At 32.9% G+C, this 22,844-nt stretch overlaps 1 protein-coding gene across 1 annotated transcript in view; it reads right to left on the reverse strand.

Annotated features, from left to right (window-relative positions):
• LOC148623654 (tRNA (guanosine(18)-2'-O)-methyltransferase TARBP1-like) overlaps positions 1–22,844 on the reverse strand; it is a 50,044-nt gene that overhangs the window by 2,748 nt on the left and 24,452 nt on the right. Inside the window, exons 17-24 of the mRNA XM_088565626.1 lie at positions 15,660–15,731; positions 14,314–14,548; positions 11,936–12,085; positions 7,575–7,658; positions 5,060–5,247; positions 2,942–3,023; positions 1,105–1,273; positions 297–485 (exon numbers count right to left, since the gene is read on the reverse strand). Of these exons, the coding sequence (XP_088421752.1) occupies positions 297–485; positions 1,105–1,273; positions 2,942–3,023; positions 5,060–5,247; positions 7,575–7,658; positions 11,936–12,085; positions 14,314–14,548; positions 15,660–15,731 (1,169 nt within the window). The remainder of the gene's footprint in view (positions 1–296; positions 486–1,104; positions 1,274–2,941; positions 3,024–5,059; positions 5,248–7,574; positions 7,659–11,935; positions 12,086–14,313; positions 14,549–15,659; positions 15,732–22,844) is intronic.

Consider the following 22,844-nt stretch of genomic DNA (forward strand, 5'->3'; position numbering starts at 1 on the left):
GAATCAACCTTTACAACACATGTGCAAATTAAGGCCACCAGAAGTCACATGCATAAGAATTTATCTAGATCGACTTTTTGTCTTGAAAGACAACAAATGTATCAACACCTATTTCATGTATTTAATGCATTTTATTTGTGGATATCAAATAAAATTATACTGGAAAAGTACAATTTAGTAGAAATAATTCAAAGTATATTTCAACAGAAACAAAAAAATATGAAAATGACAGCTAATGCAGCTTTAAATTAGACAACAAATCAATTCAATAAAAATCAATATTTTTTAACTCCTACCTCCAAGATTAGGTATTTTATCAATGAGTGAGGTGACCACAACAAGTCCTTCTTCATCTCTTTTTCTATTACTGTATTCTAGTTCTTCCTGTACTTCATCATCTGGTAACATCAGTCGCCAAGGCATTATCTTTTTTTGAACATCTCCTTCCACATTGTCCTCTATATCACTATCATCACATCCTCCACCTGTATTACAGTACTAGAATAATTCTAAATAATAATGTAACTATTTTGTTTGGTAACAGTAGAGCCTGATACACTGGTCACTACCATACCAGCCAAGGATCGATGAATACACATGATACTATAACTAACACTCAACCAAGCTTAATAAAGGTACCCCTACTGACAACATACTTTAAAAATCTACTATGTATTTAAAAAATGGGTCCTAAAAGAAGCTGCAAATGACACCATCCTTTCCAGTTAGTAATTCTTTGACATAACTATTTAGACATGCAATGCTTTTATAACCATGTACATTTTTTGTAAAACTTTTTAGTTATAAATGTCCCCATGTATCTAATTTTACCACAGAGTAAATCAAATGCCATATTTTGATAATTTACTTTCCCTGAAAAGTTTGGATGTATATAGATTATATGTCAACAATATCACTATTAAGTCAGTAGATCTCAATGAAATTTAATCTAATATACAAAATTGAGCAATTTTCAATTTTTTTTTGTCTTTCCCACGAAAAAGGATGTAATCCAACTAATGTGTTTACATATGTTCCTAGTCAAAGTAAAGCTTAAGTTAATTTTGAAAGCCAATATCAGTATTTTATCTCCTTGCACTATACCTGGATTTTTAAATCGCCAAGTTCCAGGCTTATCAGATCTAAGGTTTTCTCTCGAGTTGAATACAGGTATAAAACTGCTCTTTAAATCAACAACCTGTTCCATCTGTTTTGGGGAAATCCACTCATCATCTGGTATAACAAACAGCCATGGCAGAGTGTGGAATATTGTCTGTTTAACAGAATAAATAGCTTCAAATAACATTTAACTAGAAATTCTTTAGGGACAAAGGTCTCTACCATTACTACTTAATTCAGGTTATCATAAATTGGTTTCTAATAGAGATTAACTATAAACTTAAAATGATCAAGGAATACATCTCAGGGGACAACAACCTTGCATGATATTTAAGTTGAATAAACTATATTAAACTTGCCCCTGTATCATTTACAAGTTAAACAATAATATCCCTTCTCATTAAACACTCATGTTGTCTGACATCATTGATAGTTTAGAATATCAACCCACCATCCCACCATTCATTACACCTAAAAAAATTAGCCATTTGGCATCTAATTCCTTCAACAATACAGTAACCTACCAAAAAATTAATCCTTCCCTAACTATAGCAACAATACAGTAACAATTTGAAAAATCCATCCTTCCCTAAGTATAGCAACAATACAGTAACCACTCGAAAAATCCATCCTTCCCTAACTATAGCAACAATACAGTAATCACCCATCCTTCCCTAACTATAGCAATAATACAGTAACCACCCAAAAAATCCATCCTTCCCTAACTATAGCAACAATACGGTAATCACCCATCCTTCCCAACTATAGCAACAATACAGTAACCATCCATCCTTTCCTAACTATAGCAACAATACAGTAACCACTTGAAAAATCCATCCTTCCCTAACTATAGCAACAATACAGTAACCACCCATCCTTCCCTAACTATAGCAACAATACAGTAACCACCCATCCTTCCTTAACTATAGCAACAATATAGTAACCACTCGAAAAATCCATCCTTCCTTAACTATAGCAACAATACAGTAACCATCCGAAAAATCCATTCTTCCCTAAATATAGCAACAATATAGTTACCACTCGAAAAATCCATCCTTCTCTAACTATATAGCAACAATACAGTAACCATCCGAAAAAATCCATCCTTCCCTAACTATAGCAACAATACAGTAACCACCCATCCTTCCCTAACTATAGCAACAATACAGAAGCCACTTGAATAATCCATCCTTCCCTAACTATAGCAACAATACAGTAGCCACTTGAATAATCCATCCTTCCCTAAATATAGCAACAATACAGTAACCACTCTAAAAATCCATCCTTCCCTAACTATAGCAACAATACAGTAACCACTCGAAAAACCCATCCTTCCCTAACTATAGCAACAATACAGTAACCACTCGAAAAATCCATCCTTCCCTAACTATAGCAACAATAGAGTAACCACCCGAAAAATCCATCCTTCCCTAACTATAGCAACAATACAGTAACCACTCGAAAAATCCATCTTTCCCTAACTATAGCAACAATAGAGTAACCACCCGAAAAATCCATCCTTCCCTAACTATAGCAACAATACAGTAACAACCTATCCTTCCCTAACTATAGCAATCCTAACATAATTTTTTACATTTAAGGAGTGGTTCCATTTACAAATATAACAAACGGACAGACAGACAGCCTGATGATTCTTATATACCCCTCAAACGTTTTTTAGTAAGGGTTATTTACGCATTCAGCACAAGATACATCTGGCACCCAATTTTTTACATTCAAAGTCCAATTATGGTAAAAACAAGGAAAAACAAAAGGGATTTTCCTTCAACAAATTGATTCCAAAAAATAATAAGTGACCTACCTCTAAGCTAAAATCTTTTACAGGATCAAATGTATTAAAGAAAAAGTTCTCTGCCAATTTCTGTATGTTTTTTGTGTAATTGCTGTAAAAAGATAACACAACTTCTTTTTTGCTTATACATGACTACATATTTGTTATGCATATCTAAAGTACCCATTAAAAACATTGTTAAAAACAAAAACCCCCGAGAGGGATTTCTGTAGACCTATATAGCATTCATTATTGATGTATTTGAAACACATTTCTTCCTGTTATAAGTGCAGCACTTGCTCAGGATTAAAGAAATAGTGAAGGCCTTGGCATGAAAATGATGAAATTTGGTAAAAACTGAGTTTTCCAATAATGAAAAAAAGCTTTGCTAAGTGCAGCATGATACTACAGTAGTGGTTGAACCCTGAACAGTTGGGGCAAGTGTGGACACAATATTAGTTTTTGACACACTTAAGCAAAGGGGATTAAAATTCATTATGGACAACAACTGGTTTGAACACTATACTGCACAAAATTTGAAATTAAAATAAAAATTTTCAAAATTAGCCCAAAAATAAAAAAGTAGATTTTTTGGTGTGTGGTCCCTTTGACCCCTTTTAACTCAAAAACCATAAAAGGTATCTGCAATCTGATTGATGAAAGTAGACAGAAATTTTCATAAGGAATCCTTTAAAAAAATTTGAAATCGGATCAAAAATTAAAAAGTTGATTTTTCGTGTGCGTGGTCCATTTGACCCCTTATAACTCGAAAACGTTCCAATACACATCAAATCTGCCAATACATTTCTTTACCAAAATTAAATAAGGAACACAATAAAAAGAAATCAAAATTGGAAGAAAAACAAACATTCTACATGGGTTTTAATAATACACCTATTTTTACCTTTTTTGGCCCCTTATTCTAAACCGGTAGGAGTCACAAAAAAAATATTAGTTACGGTAGTAAAATCATATCAAAATTTTTAACAATTGGTCTACCAAACTAAAGTTATCGCATAAAAATCAAGTGTCTAATGACCACGACCACAACGACAGAACCATACCAATGTACAACTGCAAACTTTTTGTGGTCATATAACAAGAGGCTCCCAGAAACCTGAATCCTTTACCTGGTTTTATTTTTGTTATTCAAGGGCAATAACTCTAAGAAGTTGTCAGACAATTTTGACTCAAAGAAGATTTTGGTAGGACTTATCATAATGATCATTTCATCAATTGAAAGTTTCTTTCTCCCTATTCTAGTTTTCAAGATATTGGCTGAACATCACTTTATGCCTTTTAAGGGCAGAAACTCTTTTTAAGGTAGTGTCCAACAACTTTGAACCCCACACACTTTTGTAGGCCTTATCATAAGTACTGGTATCATTTCAGCATTTGAACATTTCTTTCTATTTATCTTAATTATCAATACATGTATATTGGCTGAAAACTGTAAAAAAAAAAGTAATTTTTCACATTTCAAGTGCAAAAACTCTACAAGGAAGTGATCCAATGCAGACTTTTGTAGGCTTAAAATAGGGATTACTTTGGAAATTGAAAGAATTTGGCTAAACTTTACAGTTTTGGAGATATATGTGAAAAATATCTGTCTGACCCCATGTTCTATTTTTAGTAACAGTGGCCATGTTTTTAAAGGATCAAAAATCCCCAAATCAGTTCTATGCAAAATACATGGCACCGTAAGGAACATTTTCATCAAGTTTGGATGTGACTGGTTATGTAATGTCAGAGGAGAAGAGTTTTAAAACATTGTAAAGCAATGACAAAGGATGCCAAGTGATGGCAATGGCTCATATAGCCCACAGAGACAGGTGAGCTAAAACAAAATCCAAACAATTGTTAGATACCATTAACAAACTTGGTTTTCTGTGTGTGTGTGGTAACTAAGCCTTATTAAGACATAGGTTCTGTGTGTGTGTAGTAAGTAAGGCTCATTCAAGACTTAGGTTCTGTGTATGTGTGGTAAGTAAGGCTCACTCAACACTTAGGTTCTGTGTGGTAAGCAAGGCTCATTCAAGACTAAGGTTCTGTATGGAATATAAGACCTATTTTATCCTGACTTAGCTTCTGTATGGAAATATGCCAACATAGGTTCTGTAACGAATGTAAGGTTCATTAAATACTTACTTAGGTTCTGTATGGAATGTCAGACATGAGTAAGCTACTCTATTTTGTGCCATGACATTGAATAGATCTAATTTTTCACAATGCTTCCATATCTTCAACAGAGCAGTTGCAGCATGAACTCGTGTGTTGAAATGATTTGCCAAACACCAAGGTAATAACTTCTCAAAACAAGAGCTGTAGAATTTCTCCTAAAAATAATTATGATTTTTAACAAGAGGCTTAAAGTAGTCTCATATGATAAAATTTGGCAAAATAAAGAATTAGGGCAACAGCACATGATACACTAACCACCTTTAAGTTTGTTTTATGATTTAAGGTAGATCTTACCTAATACTTTAAGTAGATAGATTTTCCAATATTCCCCAAGATGACCTTGAATGAACATACTGTAAAATTTTAAGATAAAAAAACATAGGTCACCAAACTTAATATAGAGACAAGTAAGCCTAAATAAAGGATATTGTACATAGATCATTATTTCAGTTACTATTAAAAAACTGATGTATAAAATTTCTTAAAAAAGAACACTTATTTGACATTATTTTGATATTTAAAAAAGAAAACTGGGGGGTCATCAAACTATTTTCTACTTATATTAAAAGAACTAAAATTCCCAATACATGTTACTATCAATTATCTCTCCCAATTATTTTCAAAATTAATGTTTGTAATTCTAACAAACACAGGTCTTTGCCTTAAATATCTTTGAATAATTCAAATCCTTTTTCTTTGCATCATTTCAAACCATATTTGCTCATTGAAAATACGTAATTTGGTATGATTCTGCAAGATGACAAAAAAGAATGCTCTGTGTAATAGGTTAGATCTACCTAAAATAAATAAACAACTAATAGTGCCTTAGACCACTGCTCAGTTGAACCACCCTATAAAAAACATACTCCCACTATATGCATTGATCCAAATACATGATACAATAAATAAAGAGCTGCGCTTTAACTGCATGATAAGCCCATTGCCCTATTTAACTTGTCCTCAACCTATTAATGAATTTATATGATCAACTACAAATACTGTTAGCCCTGTCAAATATACTCCCCCTCCCCCCCCCAAAAAAAAAAAAAGTAAATAAAAAATGCATAAAAAATTTGGCACTATCATAACAAATGGTACTTTTTCTGCAATTTTTCAACAAACAAATTTCCTTGGCCATTTCCGCCTTTTTTTAAAGAGTAAAACTTCATAACACAGTAACATAAAAGTTTACATTTATACAAATCAAAAGGAAGCCTACTTCAATTGATACGAACAATTCACCAAAGTTTCATAAAAGTTAGTGAAGTGTTTCGTTATTGTGCGAAAACTTGAAAATCCCACATTTAAAGAACAAAAATTCATAACACAGAAATGATAAATCTGATATTTATAAAAATCTAAAGAGAGCTTACGTCAATGGATATGAACAATTCACCAAAGTTTCATAGAAGTTTGTGAAAGTGTTTTTGAGTTACGGTCTGAAAACTTGAAAATCCCCCTTTTTTAAGTATAAAAATTCATTACACAGAAACAAAAAACACGAAATTTATAAAATTCGGAAGGGAGCTTAGGTCAATAGATATGAACAATTCACCAAAGTTTCATAAAAGTTGGCAAAAGTGTTTTTGAGTTGTTGTCCGAAGTGTTGACGACAGACAAACAACGGATAGATGGACGGACAATTGTATACCATAATAAGTCCTGTCTTAGACAGGCGTATAAAAATGGGAAATTGCTCCATTCTGGTAGAAACTAAAGTCCAATAACTCGAAAATAATAAATTGGAAATGCGTTAAAATCAAAATAGAGCTCATATCAAAAGAACAAAAAATTAACAAAAGCAGCTTTTTTCCAGTTATTGTGCAAAGTGTGAACTGTAGTCCATAATACTTCCCATAAAAAAAAAAAATAGGCGTATAAAATGTAAAGGCCATAACCCTTTAAATCCATCAAAATATTCCTTTTGTGGTATGGAATATAGAAGTACAGTTTCATAAAGATCCAGTCTCCTTTAAATTACATAGTTAAGTTTTATAAATAGCATGTTTCAGATCCCTAAATTACACCTATTCCTATACCGTAAGGATTATAACCACAAAAGGCAATAAAAATCTTCGTATGTGAAACCATGTGGTTTAATTTTGGCAGTTTCAATCCATAACCTTTAAATGATATAGGTCACAACCCATAAAATCAATCCTTATTGTGGTCCATATCAGAGATTCAGAGGTTTATACTTGAGTTAAATAGTTAAATTTTAAGTAAGACTTATTTTTGGAGTCTTTTTTTCCTAATAGACTCTAACCCCCAAAGTAAAAACCTATCTATTCGTAGTTTTAAACGTTGTTGAAAAACTTTATCAAGATCCAACTACTAATATTCAAGTTATCCCAGGAAAACCAAGTGTCTTCAGACAACAATGATGACACAGACGACAACTGTACAATTATATTAAAAGACTACCGTTTTTTTTTTTATAAGAGGTATAAAACTACTACCAAATCTATGAAGATGATACTACCTGATATTCTAATGGTAGGTGAAAGCCCAGGTGAGACAGCATACAAATAATGGAACATATTGTTGTCGTCTTCTTTTCTGTTAGCTATAAAAAAGATTGTACAACAAAGAGCCAAATAATTAAACAAAACTTATCAAATGCAAACAGAAACATGAAGAAACCTTAACTAAAAAAAACAAAAATGAAAAACTATAACACATCATTTGTTATTACAATTTTGTTATAAACAAGTTATAGGGGGCAAAAAAGGGCAATGCCTCAAAAAATCAACTTTTAAAACTTTGGTCCGAATTTGAATTTTTCATTTCATTGAATTTCTTGTGAAAATCCCTGCCTGCATTTTTAAATTATATTTCAGATTTTTCTTATGGTTTTCGAGTTAGGAGTCAAAGGGGGTCATGTCCCAAAAAATCAACTTTTTTATTTATGGTGCAATTTGAAAAAAAATATTATTGGATTCCTCATGAAAACCCCTGCATGCATTTTTTCTTTCAAATTTTTAGTCATAGGGATCAAAGGCAAAGGTCTTTGATGAGCACTCTTAAAGCAAAACTTTTTTCACCTGAATAGGTTACATAATTGGATGTTGACAAGGTCAGGTAAATATGAAAATGTGCATTTTGGTCTATTGCTTAATAGCTCCACTTCTTAAAGAAGGGGCTCCTGAAGAGCCTGAATCGCTCACCTTACAAATTATACCCTATTAACTTAGTAAGTAAAGGTATCATGCTTTGTTACCATGTTTGACAAAAAATTGCTGAAGAAGAGTATATATTGATGAAAAAGAGTACCTAAGGCACTGTAAAAATGTAGGAAATGCCTTCAAAGTGTTTTTAGAACCTCTGGAAAAAATTTGGGCAGGGGTCCCCCTATGCCCTGTTATTCCACCAGATCTGAGGGGACATTAGCCCAGTATACATAAGCTAAAAAAAGAACATAAAAAAAGTGAAACCATGGCTCTCCAACATTTTCATCATCACCACTCATATAAGAAGACCATGTTTAATATAAACTAATTATCATTGGAATCAAAGCAAGTATAAAAATTAGTGGGAAAATAGAAACCCAGAACCACCTTTTGTCATCACCATTCAACTTAAAACACCTAGTTTCCTAAAGATGGAATCAGAGCAACTGGTGAAAATGGTCATAAAATGGCCACCTAAAAATAATTTCAATACCACCAGTCAACTCAGAATACCATGCTTATCTTATGGGTAGCTTTCACTTTCATTATTCATCTATGGTTGAGAAAAAAATGGCAAAAAAAACATTTTGACCCCTATGTTCTAATTTTAATAATAATGACCATGTTTTTTGACTGATGAAAAATTTTAAATGATCAGTTTGTGGATGAAACCCTAAAAAAAGTTATGGCAACTTTTATTGAATTCTGTTGCAATTGGTTTCAGAGAGATGTACAAATTGAAACAGCAAAAAAATCTGTTTCAGGGGCCATAAATCCTACAACAGGCAATACATCATTTTGAAAATTTCTGCAAACGTCTGTCTTCTGATGGTGAACAATATTATTCTCTATCAGAATTTTGCTAAATTCAACGGTTTTTGAGTTATTTGCAAAAAAAACTGTATTTCGACCCCTTTGTTCTATTTTAAGTAAAAACTGCCATGTTTTTTTCATCAATCAAAAATCCAAATGATCATTTTGTGCTAGATACCCCAAAAAACAGTAATACCAACTTTCATTAAATGATTTTTGAAAGTAATGACATCAAAAACAACAAAAAACATCTAAATAGGACAATAACTCTAACATGGGTGAACAGATTTTCACTAAAATTTGACCACGTATAGATCTTATCATGCTGAATACTTCCACTTAGTCAGAATTGGTAAAACCTAACAGTTTTGAAGATATATGCAAAAATCTGCTGTCTGACTCCTATGTTCTATTTTTAGTAACAGTGGCCATGTTTTTTCACAGATCTAAAATCCAAACCACATTTTTGTTAAGGATACCCTAAAAATCTAAAAAACCAACTTTCATTGAATTCTGTAGAGTAGTTTTTGAGAAGAAGATGTTTGAAAGTAATAATATCAAAATCAGCAAAAATATACACAAAGAATAATAACACCAACATGGGTGAACCGATTTTCACCAAAATTTGACCACAGATAGATCTTTTCATGCCAAATATTTTTACCCTGTCAGTATTTGGTTAAACCTAACAGTTTTTGAGATATATGCAAACATCTGCTGTCTGACCCCTATGTTCTGTTTTTAGTAATAACAGCCATGTCTTTCCACAGATCAAAAATCCAAACACTCATTTTGTTCAAGATACTCTAAAAAAACAAATTAACCAACTTCCATCAAATTCTGTATAGTAGTTTTGAAAAGAAGAATTTTGAAAGTAATAACATCAAAAACAGTCAAAAACACCCAAAAAAGGCAATCGATGGATCAAAAATCCCCATGTCTGTTCTATGCAGGATACCACAAGGAACATTCATACTAAGTTTGATTCCAATTGGTAAGGTAGTGTCAAAGCAGAAGATTTTAGAAAGAAATAACATTTAAAATTACAAAAAAAGACGAAAAGGGGAAATAACTCCAACATGGGTCAACATATTTTCACCAAAATTTGATCACAGATAGACCTCACCATGTTGAATACTTTTATCCAGTCAAAATTTGGTTAAACCTAACGGTTTTGGAGATATATGCAAAAATCTGCTGTCTGACCACAATGTTCTATTTTTAGTAATGGCAGCCAGGTTTTTAACAGATCAAAAATCCAAACATTAATTTTGTGCAGAATTCTCTAAGGAACAATCATGTATAGTTTCATCCAAATCCATTCAGTAGTTTCTGAGGAGAAAATGTTTGAAGGAATTGTTAATGACGACAATGATGGATGCTAAGTGATGGCAATAGCTCACATGGCTTACAGCCAGGTAAGCTAAAAATGATTGGAAGTTAAAAAAATTATCAATTTATTTGGAACTAGAAAAACTGTGAGCAATATCCCCCCACTCCCATCCCCAAGAAAACATATATGAGAATGACTTAACACATTTAAATGGAAAAACAAAACAGAATGTGCATTATTTACTAAAGAATCTGTAAAAGTTTCATTAAATTTCATTTAGCAGTTTCAGAGGAGTTGCAGATTAGAATATGGTTCCCACTTGGACAACAAATGACAAAATCTCATTTCTTTGGAATAAATTGCATAGCAGAGTCACTGAGGTCTTTTCTTTTCTTTGGGATAAATGGCAGGTATAAGAGAATCTTTGAGGTCAATTACTTCGGGATAAATGACAGACATAAGAGTATCTTTGAGGTCCTTTTTCTTTGAGATAAAATGGCAGAAAACAGCAGAGTTACAAAATTACCTTAATGATAAAATCTAAATAATAGTCAAAAGAAAATTCTGTATGACTTATAGCAACATCAGGATAAAAACCAGAAAGTTCAAAACCACTGCAATGGTACTGACTTGATAAAGACATTTCCAATATGAAAGGTCGGTTAAACCAGGTTTTACAGTGAGCTAAACCTCCAGCGTCTATTACAATTCATTATTTCAGTTATAATTCAATACAAGCTGGCAGCAAAAAATTGAAACTGGTCGAAGTTGGTTAAAACAGTAGTAAAAACAATACAGAAGATATGAACAATAAATAAGTGATTAGAAGACCAACTAAATACAATTAAAATGAAGTCAATCTAAAACATGAGCGGTGAAGACAGGTCAAGTTCAAGATAAAAAAATAATATACTACAAAAAATTAATATGTTGACATTTTGAAAATCCATCATCTATAATCTGTCAGAAAGATAGCATTTCTCAGTAAGATCTGGGTATCAGAAATAAACATTATTAGACAGCATATGAGACATTTTTTCTTACAACTTTGGTCCTAAAGCTTGTCTCTCAGACAAATAATTCCCCATTAAGAAGTCAGAATAGTTACCACTGGCTCTAACATTAAAGGATCTTTAACCATCATTTCTTCCACAAGATTTCTGCAGGAACTCCAATTCATATGAATAAAGAAACAGATCAACTAGGAGAGAGACACAATTAGTGCCCACTGGAATAAAAATATTTTGTAGAAAAAGTGTCCCTCCAAAAGTGAAAAATATGTTGTCATTGAGAAACTCTAGCATACTGACCACCTGTCTTTTTGTAGTGGTAAAATATATAGAATTATAGGCTTGTTCATTATGATGTTGAAATTAAACAACTCGAGTTGATATCTTGCAATATCTAACTTTCACTCATTATGAAACCTATAAATATTATTTGTAGCTATGTCCTGTAAATATGAGATGTCAATAATATATTGCGTATTACCAGGATGTTATCAAGTGAGTATAAGTTCTGTTGTACCTTCTCAAATATAAGCCACAGACAGTTTACTTTCTCTGGTCTCTTTATAATCATCATCATGATGATCCATTCACAAGTATGACGAAGAGATGGCTGGTATTCTTGATGCAGTAAATCAAATGTGAAATCCCATAATCTTTCATAGCAATCCTGCAACAAAAGATATTCATATAGTAAACTAACTAGATAGCTAATATATCAAATCAGTTAAATTATAAATGTATCGTTTTTCACTATTACATATTATGATTTTTTCAGATTCAAAGACAAAGACAAGGGTTAACTAACCTGAAGGCATGTAATTTTCAGTTTCAGAAATGATTTGATGAATTGTTATTGAAGATAGTATCAACAAATCACACTTTAATACTAATTCACTTCTAAAATAGTAAATAATAGTTAAATGTAAAACAATGCATTAACAATAGTAACTCTTACATTTTCTACTGATAAAAAACATACAGTTATATCAAACTACAATAGAAAAACTGTCAGCAATGCTCCCTATATTGTTACCCCTACTTCCAGGACCCCATTTGTTAACAAGCACCTTCTGGCCTTATAGACAGACAGATTTGTGCCCAAATTAATCTCCCTTGTAAAACAAGTGTAATTTGTAAGCCAATCTAAGCTAAAAATAAATAAATATAAAACATATACTGCTTTAACCTTTCTTTGATGTATAACTAGTTCTGGTGTATTACTAATATCCCCTTTTGTATGGAACTGATTGCATGTGCTTGGGTCAGAGGTTGCTGACCCTGAATCCTGCTTGTATCATAAAAACAATAACAATGGTTAAATTGCCAGCATTCAAGGTAATTTTTAAGTAGAATATTTCCAACTATTCCAAACCTCTGTATGCGATATTATTTAATCCCTTTTAGAAATGTAGAAAATACACATGAAACCAATAAACTGATATTGATGAATTGTCTGTCCTTTGCAAAGCTTCCCAAACAACAATCATGTGATCAAAATATGTCATGTGTCAAAAGAAAAAAACTATGAAAGGCCTGATTAACTAAAAATGAACATTTCCTTAAGATTTGACAAATTTAAATATCAAACATTTCTTCCCCCATCTTAAAAACATTTTCTTACAAAAATTCAATGGAAATGAATAGATAAGCGATATTTAACTATAGGAAAGTTCATAACGGACAAAATTAAGCTAATTGGGGATACTTAATTATTTACAGATATCTCTAAAATGAAAAGAAAATAACATGATGCTTTGAAATCTTTCCATTACTTTGTTAATAATATTTGCATTGTTTGATGAAGAATTACAACTTTGAAAATTTTAATGTGTTAGACAGGGTTTTTCTTGAGTTTATTAAGGCTGTTCAAATGTATAAATGATTTAATTTTCAAAGTTGGAATTGGTTCAAATGAAAAATAAGTTGCACAAAAAAAAGGTTCACAAAATATTTGAAAATTTGTCATTTAGAAATTAGGAAATTTCAATAATCTAATGTTAGAGATCACCTATCAATTTTAAGTTATCTAAAAACATTTTTTAAAAGATTTCAATTTTAAATCAATTTCAATCCAATAATTATTTGAAGAGGAATTAAAATAAGATGAACATCATTTTGAAATAATTTGTTGAAATTCCCATATATAAACCTTTCTCTTTAAGAAAAAAAGATTCTGTATTCATTTTTGTACAGTCCTATATTTTCATCAATAAATCTAATACTGTCATATTTGTATTTATTTAATGGAATTGTACTGCATCCCATATGGCTCCCCATACTTGTTAAATCTCTTCATTGGAAGTGGTAGGACAACAATAATGGCAGATAGTTGCCATCTGATTTCCAACAATGATATGACATAATATACAGAAGTGGAATGTAAAATGTCTGAAATTTATTTATATAAATAACATTAGCGCTGTTTGGCCAGATCAGTAACTCAATTGGACGAATAGCATTTTGACCACCGGAGTTGGGATAACCCAGTATACAAAGCCAGAATCCCTACATAGGTGACTTTATTAAGTTATTATTGTACATGTCATGAGGTTTCTGTAGTAAAATGATTTTTAATCTTCATTATTTTACAGTGCTTACCCTTCCCAAATTTACCATCAACATTTCTGATCAGGCCAAAAAAAATAATATGTCTGTTTCATGCTACCCTATATACTTTTATTTTGTTCCTACCTTAAACATTTTATGTCCCTTTTTTGCTCAAGCACTATTTAAGTCTTCAGTGTTTCCCCATTGACTCAATGTAAAATGCTTTTGAAAAATAAAATAATTTCCCTACCTACCTACCTACCCTATTTTTTCTTGTTTTTAGCAGGAAACAAGACTATTATTTTTTCGGACCTAAATCTGTTTTCAATATTTTCAATCTGTCCTTACCCCAGTAATAAAAGGCTCCAGCAAAGTTACAATCTGTAACAGTCTATATTTCTTTCTGTGTTCCAGTGAATTAGTTATGGAAGTATGTGTAAAAGCCTCCTGTAGAATGCAGGTATATTGGCTGATTATCTCCCCTAGAATCTCAGCAGCAAATTGTTGGTGTTCAACATTAGTAGGACAAAGACTGCATATCAAAGATACCAACTCAGCTCTCACCATTATATCTTTGGTTGTGCTACAATTGAAGAGTCAAATGGTCCAAAAATCTAATAAATACTTATCTGATGTACTTCCATACACTTCAACAGAAATGTTTTGTTACTACAAATTCAGAATACTGCACTGCTTTTTTTTATTGTACACAATATTTCTGAATTTACATTTCTTTTCCAATTTTACCAATTATCTCCTCTTGAAAGTGACGAATTTCAAATTTGTTTTGTGCTTTTGCAAATAATGAATTCATTCAATACTACTATAATACTACTACATGTATATGGAAAAAAAGTTTGAATGTTTTTGCCTGTCAAAAGCATAAATTTCTTTATAAATGTCTGAAAAAATTAGATGACAGAAGACTAAAAAGAAAACAATATAACTCTTCCATGAACAAGTGGTGTAAATATATCGGGGCAGAAGTAATTATTCATATGTAAAAATGAAACTGAAAAGGCCTAACTTATCAAAATCAGATATAACAGTTACAGGGGAAATTAACAAGTATATAAACCAAAGGCTCCCAGGATCCTGAATTACTCACCTGGTCCATTTTTTTTTTTTGCCTTTAAAGAGCAATAACTCTTACAAGGAGTCCTCCTACAAGCTCGACCCAATGGAAACTTCAGTAGGCCTTATCATAAGGATAATTTCATCAGAAGTTTATTTATATCTATTATGCTTTTCAAGATATTGTCTTATAAAAACTGAGAAAACATAATTTTCCCCTTCAAAGGCAATATCTGAAACAAGGAGTATTCCTACAACTTCAACTCAAAATATACTTGTAGAGCTCTTCAAGCCAAAGAACTAAAGTCACCTTCTTTTTTCTCTTTCCATCAATAGTTTTTGAGATATACCATGAAATAAGTCGCTTTACCCATATCTCCTGTAAATAGATGTGGTTGCCATGTTTTTAAACCGACCAAAAATCCAAAAGCAAAATTTGTGCACAATAACTTTAGGAACATTCATGCCGACTGTCATTAAAATCTGTCAAATTATTCCAGAGAGGATGTTTGAAGTAGTTTACAGATGATGACTAAAACCAAAGAATTGCACAAGCTTGGGGCCAAGTGAGTTAAACAAGGACAATATCTGGCCATTTCTACAGTAATAGTAAAACTTACTGTGGCTTGAGTTCATTGACGGAACATTGTTTTCCTAGGGATTCTATATATGCAAAAACATCATGAAGCTGCCTGAAAAAAAATATATAAAAAGTCAGTAAAGTCCCTTGTCTTCTGACAGAAAATACAAAGAATTATTCAAGTGCAAACTATAAATAGAGAGTCAAGATTATTTTTAAAATATCTCCTGGTAACCTCTTACTTGAAACTAAAACAGGGTTATACTAACAAGCATAACAAAAAAATACCCAATAATATATCTGAAGAAACCTCTCCATTTAATAACTAGAAATACTGTTCAGCATAACTTCCAAAACTGAATCCTCATGCATCCCTAAGATGTAAATTCACACTGTCAAAAATATCCATTTGATATAAACAAAAAAAGTATTCAAATAAGAAGTTTCAAATAAGATGCACAATAGACACATAACATTTCCCAGAAATAAAATTGGTACCTTTATAAAGTTAAAGAGAAAGTGAAGTAAAACTACAAGAAATGTCAGGTTAACTCAATATGAAAATCAAGGGAAAATGTGCAATATTTACTAACCACCCCAAAAACTTTTCATAAAGATCCATTAAGCAGTTTAGGACTTGAAGCTACAATATGGTCACCCTTACGAATTATTCAAGTTTATGGCAAAATCTACCTTACACCCCTACGAATCATTCAAATTTATGGCAAATTCTACCTTACACCCCTACGAATCATTCAAGTTTATGGCAGAATCTACCTTACACCCCTATGATCATTCAAGTTTATGGCAAATTCTACCTTACACCCCTACGAATCGTTCAAGTTTATGGCAGAATCTACCTTACACCCCTACGAATCATTCAAGTTTATGGCAGAATCTACCTTACACACCTACGAATCATTCAAGTTTATGGCAAATTCCACCTTACATCCCTACGAATCATCAAGTTTATGGCAAATTCTACCTTACACAAAGGAAACCTTAAATCCAATCAAACTAAATATCGTAAAAGCAGCTGGTGCACAACGGTATTAACTAATCATCAAGCCATTAATTTCATAAAATTCCAAAAGCAGCTTAAGAGGAGTTGCAGATGAAAAAAAAATCAAAATAGTGTAACAGGAGAGCATGATTCACCTCACAAAATCATACCTTCTTCACTGAGGATGGAACCCTAGACTCATCAGTGACAGCCCTGTGACAGACTGATTAGCAATGTTGATTTACTGACTACCTATCTATTACAAAGCAGGTAGACCATCCTGTCACAAAAGCAGGTACACAATGGCATCATGTTATAAAATCATTCATAACTTAAGAACAATATAATTGATAATTATGAAAATAATCCCTTTGTTTTCATAAACACACATATGTGAATTAAAAATGATTCTGTCAAGTTCTTTTATAGTTATCAATTAGATAATACAATTTTTGCTATTGTGGCAGGACAGTCTACCTGTGTTGTAGTGGGTAGAGGAATTAAATACTGTGAAAGTGGGAACCAATTTTCATGATTTTCGTGGGTGAGCTAGATCACAAAATTTGGTTCCCAATGAAAAGGAAATTTCCATTGATGAGTATACTGAAAATCTCAAACCATGAATTCAAAAATCCACGAATTTGTGTATCTTCCCTAGTCCACAAAAATTGATATCCACAAATTAAAATACTTTCACAGTAGCCAGTTAAATGACAGGGCCAAAGGATAAATTCTTCAGCCATATCAGTTTGTAGCTGGCTTGTAAAGTGTGACAGGACAGCTTACCTGCACTGTAGTAGGTAGTAAATTTAAATAGCCAGTTAATTGACTTGGCTTAAGGATTAATTTTTGTTGCTGGCTTGTCATCAAGTGGTCTAGGATTGGACGCTTAGTTATACACGTTTTTTTCATGAGTCAAATCATGCTCTCTCATTACTTCTGACCCACATTGAGTGCAAACTGTAATGGGAGAGCATGACTGCACTCACAAAATTATACCTCTGCCACCATGAATTGAACCCTAGACCACTTGCTGACAAGCCAGCTACAAACAGATCCTGTTAAATGATTCATCAGCTGAATCGTTTTGGCTCTGACTTGTCACTGAGCATGTCTAGGGTATGATCCATGGTGGCAACAGTTGATATTGTGAGTTAAAACATGCTCTCCCATTGCCATTAGTGCAAAATAAAAAAAAAACCAACAGGGTTATGTTCTCCATGTTATGAAGACTCTTTAAAATGGAGAAAATGTGGCAGGACAGCCTACAGCATTGTAATAGGTAGAAGATTTAAGTAGTTAGTTGATCGACTTGGCTAAAGGATTCATTTTTTAGCCAAATCAGTTTCTTGCTGGCTTGTCACCATAAGGTCCAGGATTTGATCCTCTGAGACAGAGGTATAATTTTGTGTCAAATACCCTCCTGGTACATTACAAAAAGGTTCATAATTACAGAATGATTAAATCAATAATTATGAAAATTAGAACTTAACATTCCTTTTAGTGCAGAAAACATGTAAATTTGAAAAGATACTGTTATGTGCTTTGAAGTTGTCAAATTTATACAACATTAAGTCCAATTTTTAGCCCCAAAAAAGGTCAATAACAATGAAAAAAACTATAATGAAAATTAAACCAGAACTTTAGAAAATCTTGTAAAAAAATTCATCCATTGGTTTATGATACAAAAGTGTGATGGACCAATGGATAGAAAGATGGACAGACAAGAAGACATTCTGATTACTACATACCCGCTTCTTTAAAGGGGGGAATAATAAACAGTATCAAGGAAGAAATATACATTATTCAAACAAAAACAATAAAGTGTACATTTTTTTACAATCCATCAAAGTCTTCGTAGAATGCGTTTGTGACCCTTCATTCTTGTTTGCTGTTTCTTTTCTATTGATCCAGCAGGTTTATATTTGTATTCAGCATTGCATCTTAGCTGTATCAAATTGTCTTCAGCAAAATTTGATGTAAGTTGTGGAGAAGACTCAAACAATCTTATTGCTGGGATTGTGTATTCAGTCCTATGGCTGCTTGAACTAGCAGAGGAGGATAATTGAAGGTTAATAATAGGAGAAATTTCCTTCCTCAAAGATTGAAATGTATTATCTCTTAATACACCTTCTGATATACTTCCAAGTCCACTGGAGAATTGTCCAAACCTAGGGGAGGAGTTCTTAACCTGAGGAGACAAGTATGGTGACAGTCTCCTGCTACAAGGAGATTTATCCCCAAATTTTCCGACTGGCACAGGTGAGGGGCTTTTCAAAAGTCTCCCAGAAACTGGTGAAGTATTGAACAACTTTTTAGCAACATTTACATCAAAAGCTAAACGTTGAGTTCTCTTAACTAATTGAGTGACAGAACTTGGAGTTTTATTCTCTTTCCAATGTCGATAGTCTTGAGAAATTTTCTTTTTATAATTCTCTATTTTCTTTTTTATCTCGCCTTGTTCACAAATATTCTTCCATGTTTTACAAACAGTTCTACAAGTAAGTAAATCTCCACCCTCTAAGTGAATAAAGATATAAGAAAATATCTCCTCTGGTAAATTTGAAAGAATATCCAAACTATCAGGTTCCAGATCATTTAAAATTGTGTACATGTCAACTCCCAAATATATTTTTAACACTAATGAAACTTTTTTTTCATGGCTGAACAGTACCTTAAGGGCATAGACACTTGATCAATAATCCTCTAACACTCTTAAATGTTGGTCAGTTCACTCTTTACCTTGTAAACAGTTGTAAATTAACCAAATGAACCCAGTAGTACTCACTGCTTCCAAGTCAATTGCAATCCCTCAAATAGTGCCAGAGGACCTCAACAAAAAATAATTTTACCCAGTATTCATATTCCAACTCTTCATAACTAACCAAAAAAAATCTCAGGAAAAAAACATTTTGTGGAAAGAGTAATTAAAAGATTCTAGCGGAAAGCAAAATATTGTAATACAGGGACAAAGACAAAACAAGGGAAACAGACACATACAAAAAAAAGAACATAAAATAACCAAAATAATACATACAAAGTAACAAAAGTAAATGAGTAACTGAGACTCCACTAAAAACTCGGAGCATGGACCAGGTGCACTGGTAGGTAAGCATCCTCTACTTTTCTAGAAAAACCTGCCGAGTTGCTCATAAAAATTAAAGTCCAGGGCAGATGAGATAGGAAAGGAAAACCATGACACCTTGAACAAATAAGTTCTCATGGATACACCGTAATGATCCACAAGTTCATGATGATGACCATTAAACTTCTGTAGTGATGACTTCAATCTTGTAACAACATAACCCTGTTCAAGAAGCCTAATTGTAAGTAAATAATCCAATCACACTGAAAATGGAATTGATCTGTAAATGAATAAGGGTAACAACAAAATTAACAACAACCAATCCGATACACAATCCATAATAGATAGTACACTATTTGAGTAACTGGTACTGCATTGGTCATGACTTGGTACAAGCATTTCAAATGAAATGGTGGTTTAAATCTAGGTTTAACAGCGTGCTAAACCTTCCTCTTCCATTGTAGTGTGAACATACCAGTGGTGATTAAATAGCATTAGCATGCTATTGTGTCATAATCAGTAAATAAGTGGTCACATCAGGACAAAGAACAATTTACAAAAAAACGATCATTACCCATTATTTTAGAAGAAACCAAGTATTTTTCAACAAAGAATTGATACCAAAATAAGAATTTGGTATGAGACCTTTTGAGGCATGTTTCCTCATACCCCTGATTCAGGAGTCTGTTACACACATATTTATGGCGTTCAAGGAAATCAGAGTAGTTAGTACTTGATCTAGCATAGCAATTCAATTGTGAAATATTAACACCTTACAGTTGGAGATGATATATTGCTGCACAGATAAGGGAATTTATTATATAAAATTAAAGTCATCTCTTTTATCATAAATCTTAGTGCTGAGATGACCACTCTTGTCAAATTCAAGATATAGGTCCAAAAAAGATCCCCGTGCAGGTCCGGGTGTTAAAAGAATAGGCCTGCAGCAGCGCTAAGCTGGTCGTATAAGGCGACTACATAGTGCTCAGAAACCTTGCCGGGGGCTAGGCGCTCTGCCCACAAAGCAACTGGGATGTGTGCCTCAGGTGGTGGAATGGGGTACCCCTGGCGTGTTACATGCTGGGGTTGTCAGGCTATAATACGGAAAATCTTACCGCAAACCATAGTGGTGCACCGTGTTGGGAAAGATGCCATGTTCCTTGCACGTTAAAGAACCCTGCTGTGGTATTCGATAGGAGTAGGAACCTTTGAGCTCCGCCACAGGAGACTAATTTCCCGACCTTACCCATCCTTCCCTTTTTCTAGTGGCACTCTAAATTTGTCGACCCTATTATCCTTATGTCCCCTCCCTTTTCTTCATTTAATCATCATTCATGTTCATTTTCTCATTCATTTCATGTTCATTGTCTGAATATAGCTGAAATATTGCTGCTCGGACGTTAAACCCCAACAATCAATCAATCAATCCAAAAAAGATGCTGTTTCTGTAGTCTCCTTTATCTCGAGCTCTGGTGGATATATTGATGGTAAACATTTACCAAGAAAAGGGTTGTTGATGGACAATACATCATCAATACATCTGTATGTAAAGTTATAGGATTTAGCATCTTTTATGTTTTGTTTTTTTTCATTATGAGATTCTGGAGAAATTCAGTCTCATGTGAATATAAAAACATATCAGCAGATAGTGCCCACTGGAATGCCAACTTGTTGAAAAATATTTTTCACAAAAAATTTTTTCCAAACAGCAAAAAATTTACAAATAAGTCCTTTCAAAACAAGATTTCATAAATCGTGTTAACATAGTGTAAATAGTTGAGAAGTCAAATGTTTGTGGAAAACTAACATCCTAAAAGCAGCAGGATTTTAGGTTTTGAAGTAAGTCATTAGGCTGTCCATCCTTCATTGCAGACAACATCTTTGTATACTGAATTGACATCTGCTTCATGGAGTGAGATAAAGACTCTGCTATAAACCTTTCTTTTTATGGATTCTTATGAAGTTTGGGAATCCAGTACAATACGGTAATTCCTCACATTTTGTTTTGATGTTGAGAGAAGACATGATGGTGGTTTAGGAATTCATCTTTGTCAAAAGTAGAACGTTTGTATGTGGCATTGCCTGTAATGTTCTGTAATGTTACTATCAATGCCCAATTCCTTAATAAGGCAATAGAGGTAATGCGCTTTACAAACAAATACAATGTTGTTGGAAGCTCTGTCCGCAAGGACGATAACATATTTCTCATGTAGTGAGGAAAGGCATTCAAGTGCCTCACAATCATTGTATACATACTTGGGTCTTTTATTGGCACATTTCTTGAGATTGTCAATACGATTCTGTACCAACGATCAGATGGTACGTATAGTATCTGACAAGACCTCGATTTCTGGTTCTTGGTCTTTTTCTCTCTTTATCTATGATCTGGCATAATCTTCAACAGCAGCCATTATGGTTTTGAAATTAAGTTTTCAATTTAGGCACAGTGGTTATCTGAATTTCCAACTATGAGAAAATACCTTACATAAAACTTCATTCACAATGATATTTAAATCACCAGTGATGATACTCAATAACAGTACAAAGTTTGAAAAAGATCCTTCAATACCTTCTAAAGTTATAATCTGGAAACCCTCATGGAATGAACAGATGAACATGCAAGTACAATTTTTTTCAGAGAGTATCCCTTAATACTTTGCCACTTCATTTGGGGGATATAAAAACATCAATCAGGGGCTAAACACCTTACCCCAGTAAGTCAGTGTTCTCCCCAGGCCATTATAGCACTGTAATTGCCAGCTCTATTATTTCTTAGCACTGTGTATTAGTAATTCATTTTAGTTAGAATGCATAATGGCCACTATGCTATAATTTTGGAAAGAGGCCAAAAGTGCTGTACTATGCCAATAACCACTGTGCTAATTAAAAACTATGGTGAGCCCACTGCAGTAAGTACAAGACAGTTTTCAGTGCACATGGTCTAAAGTTTGGTCCACAAATAATAAAAGTTGTAATTTCTGTGGAGTCAAAAACAATGAACATTTTCAGTTTTTGCCTTACTAATCTTCCATCATTATCTAATGGAATGTTTCATTTCGAAAATGAATTCACCGTAAAATTTAAAGAATAATTTGCTTTACATACAAGCCCGTGGTGATATTATACATAATATAAAG

This window comes from Perna viridis, chromosome 2 (assembly GCF_037379345.1).
Source record: "Perna viridis isolate PV_CMFRI_1.1 ecotype Kerala chromosome 2, ASM3737934v1, whole genome shotgun sequence".
NCBI classification, from domain to species: Eukaryota; Metazoa; Mollusca; class Bivalvia; order Mytilida; family Mytilidae; genus Perna; species Perna viridis.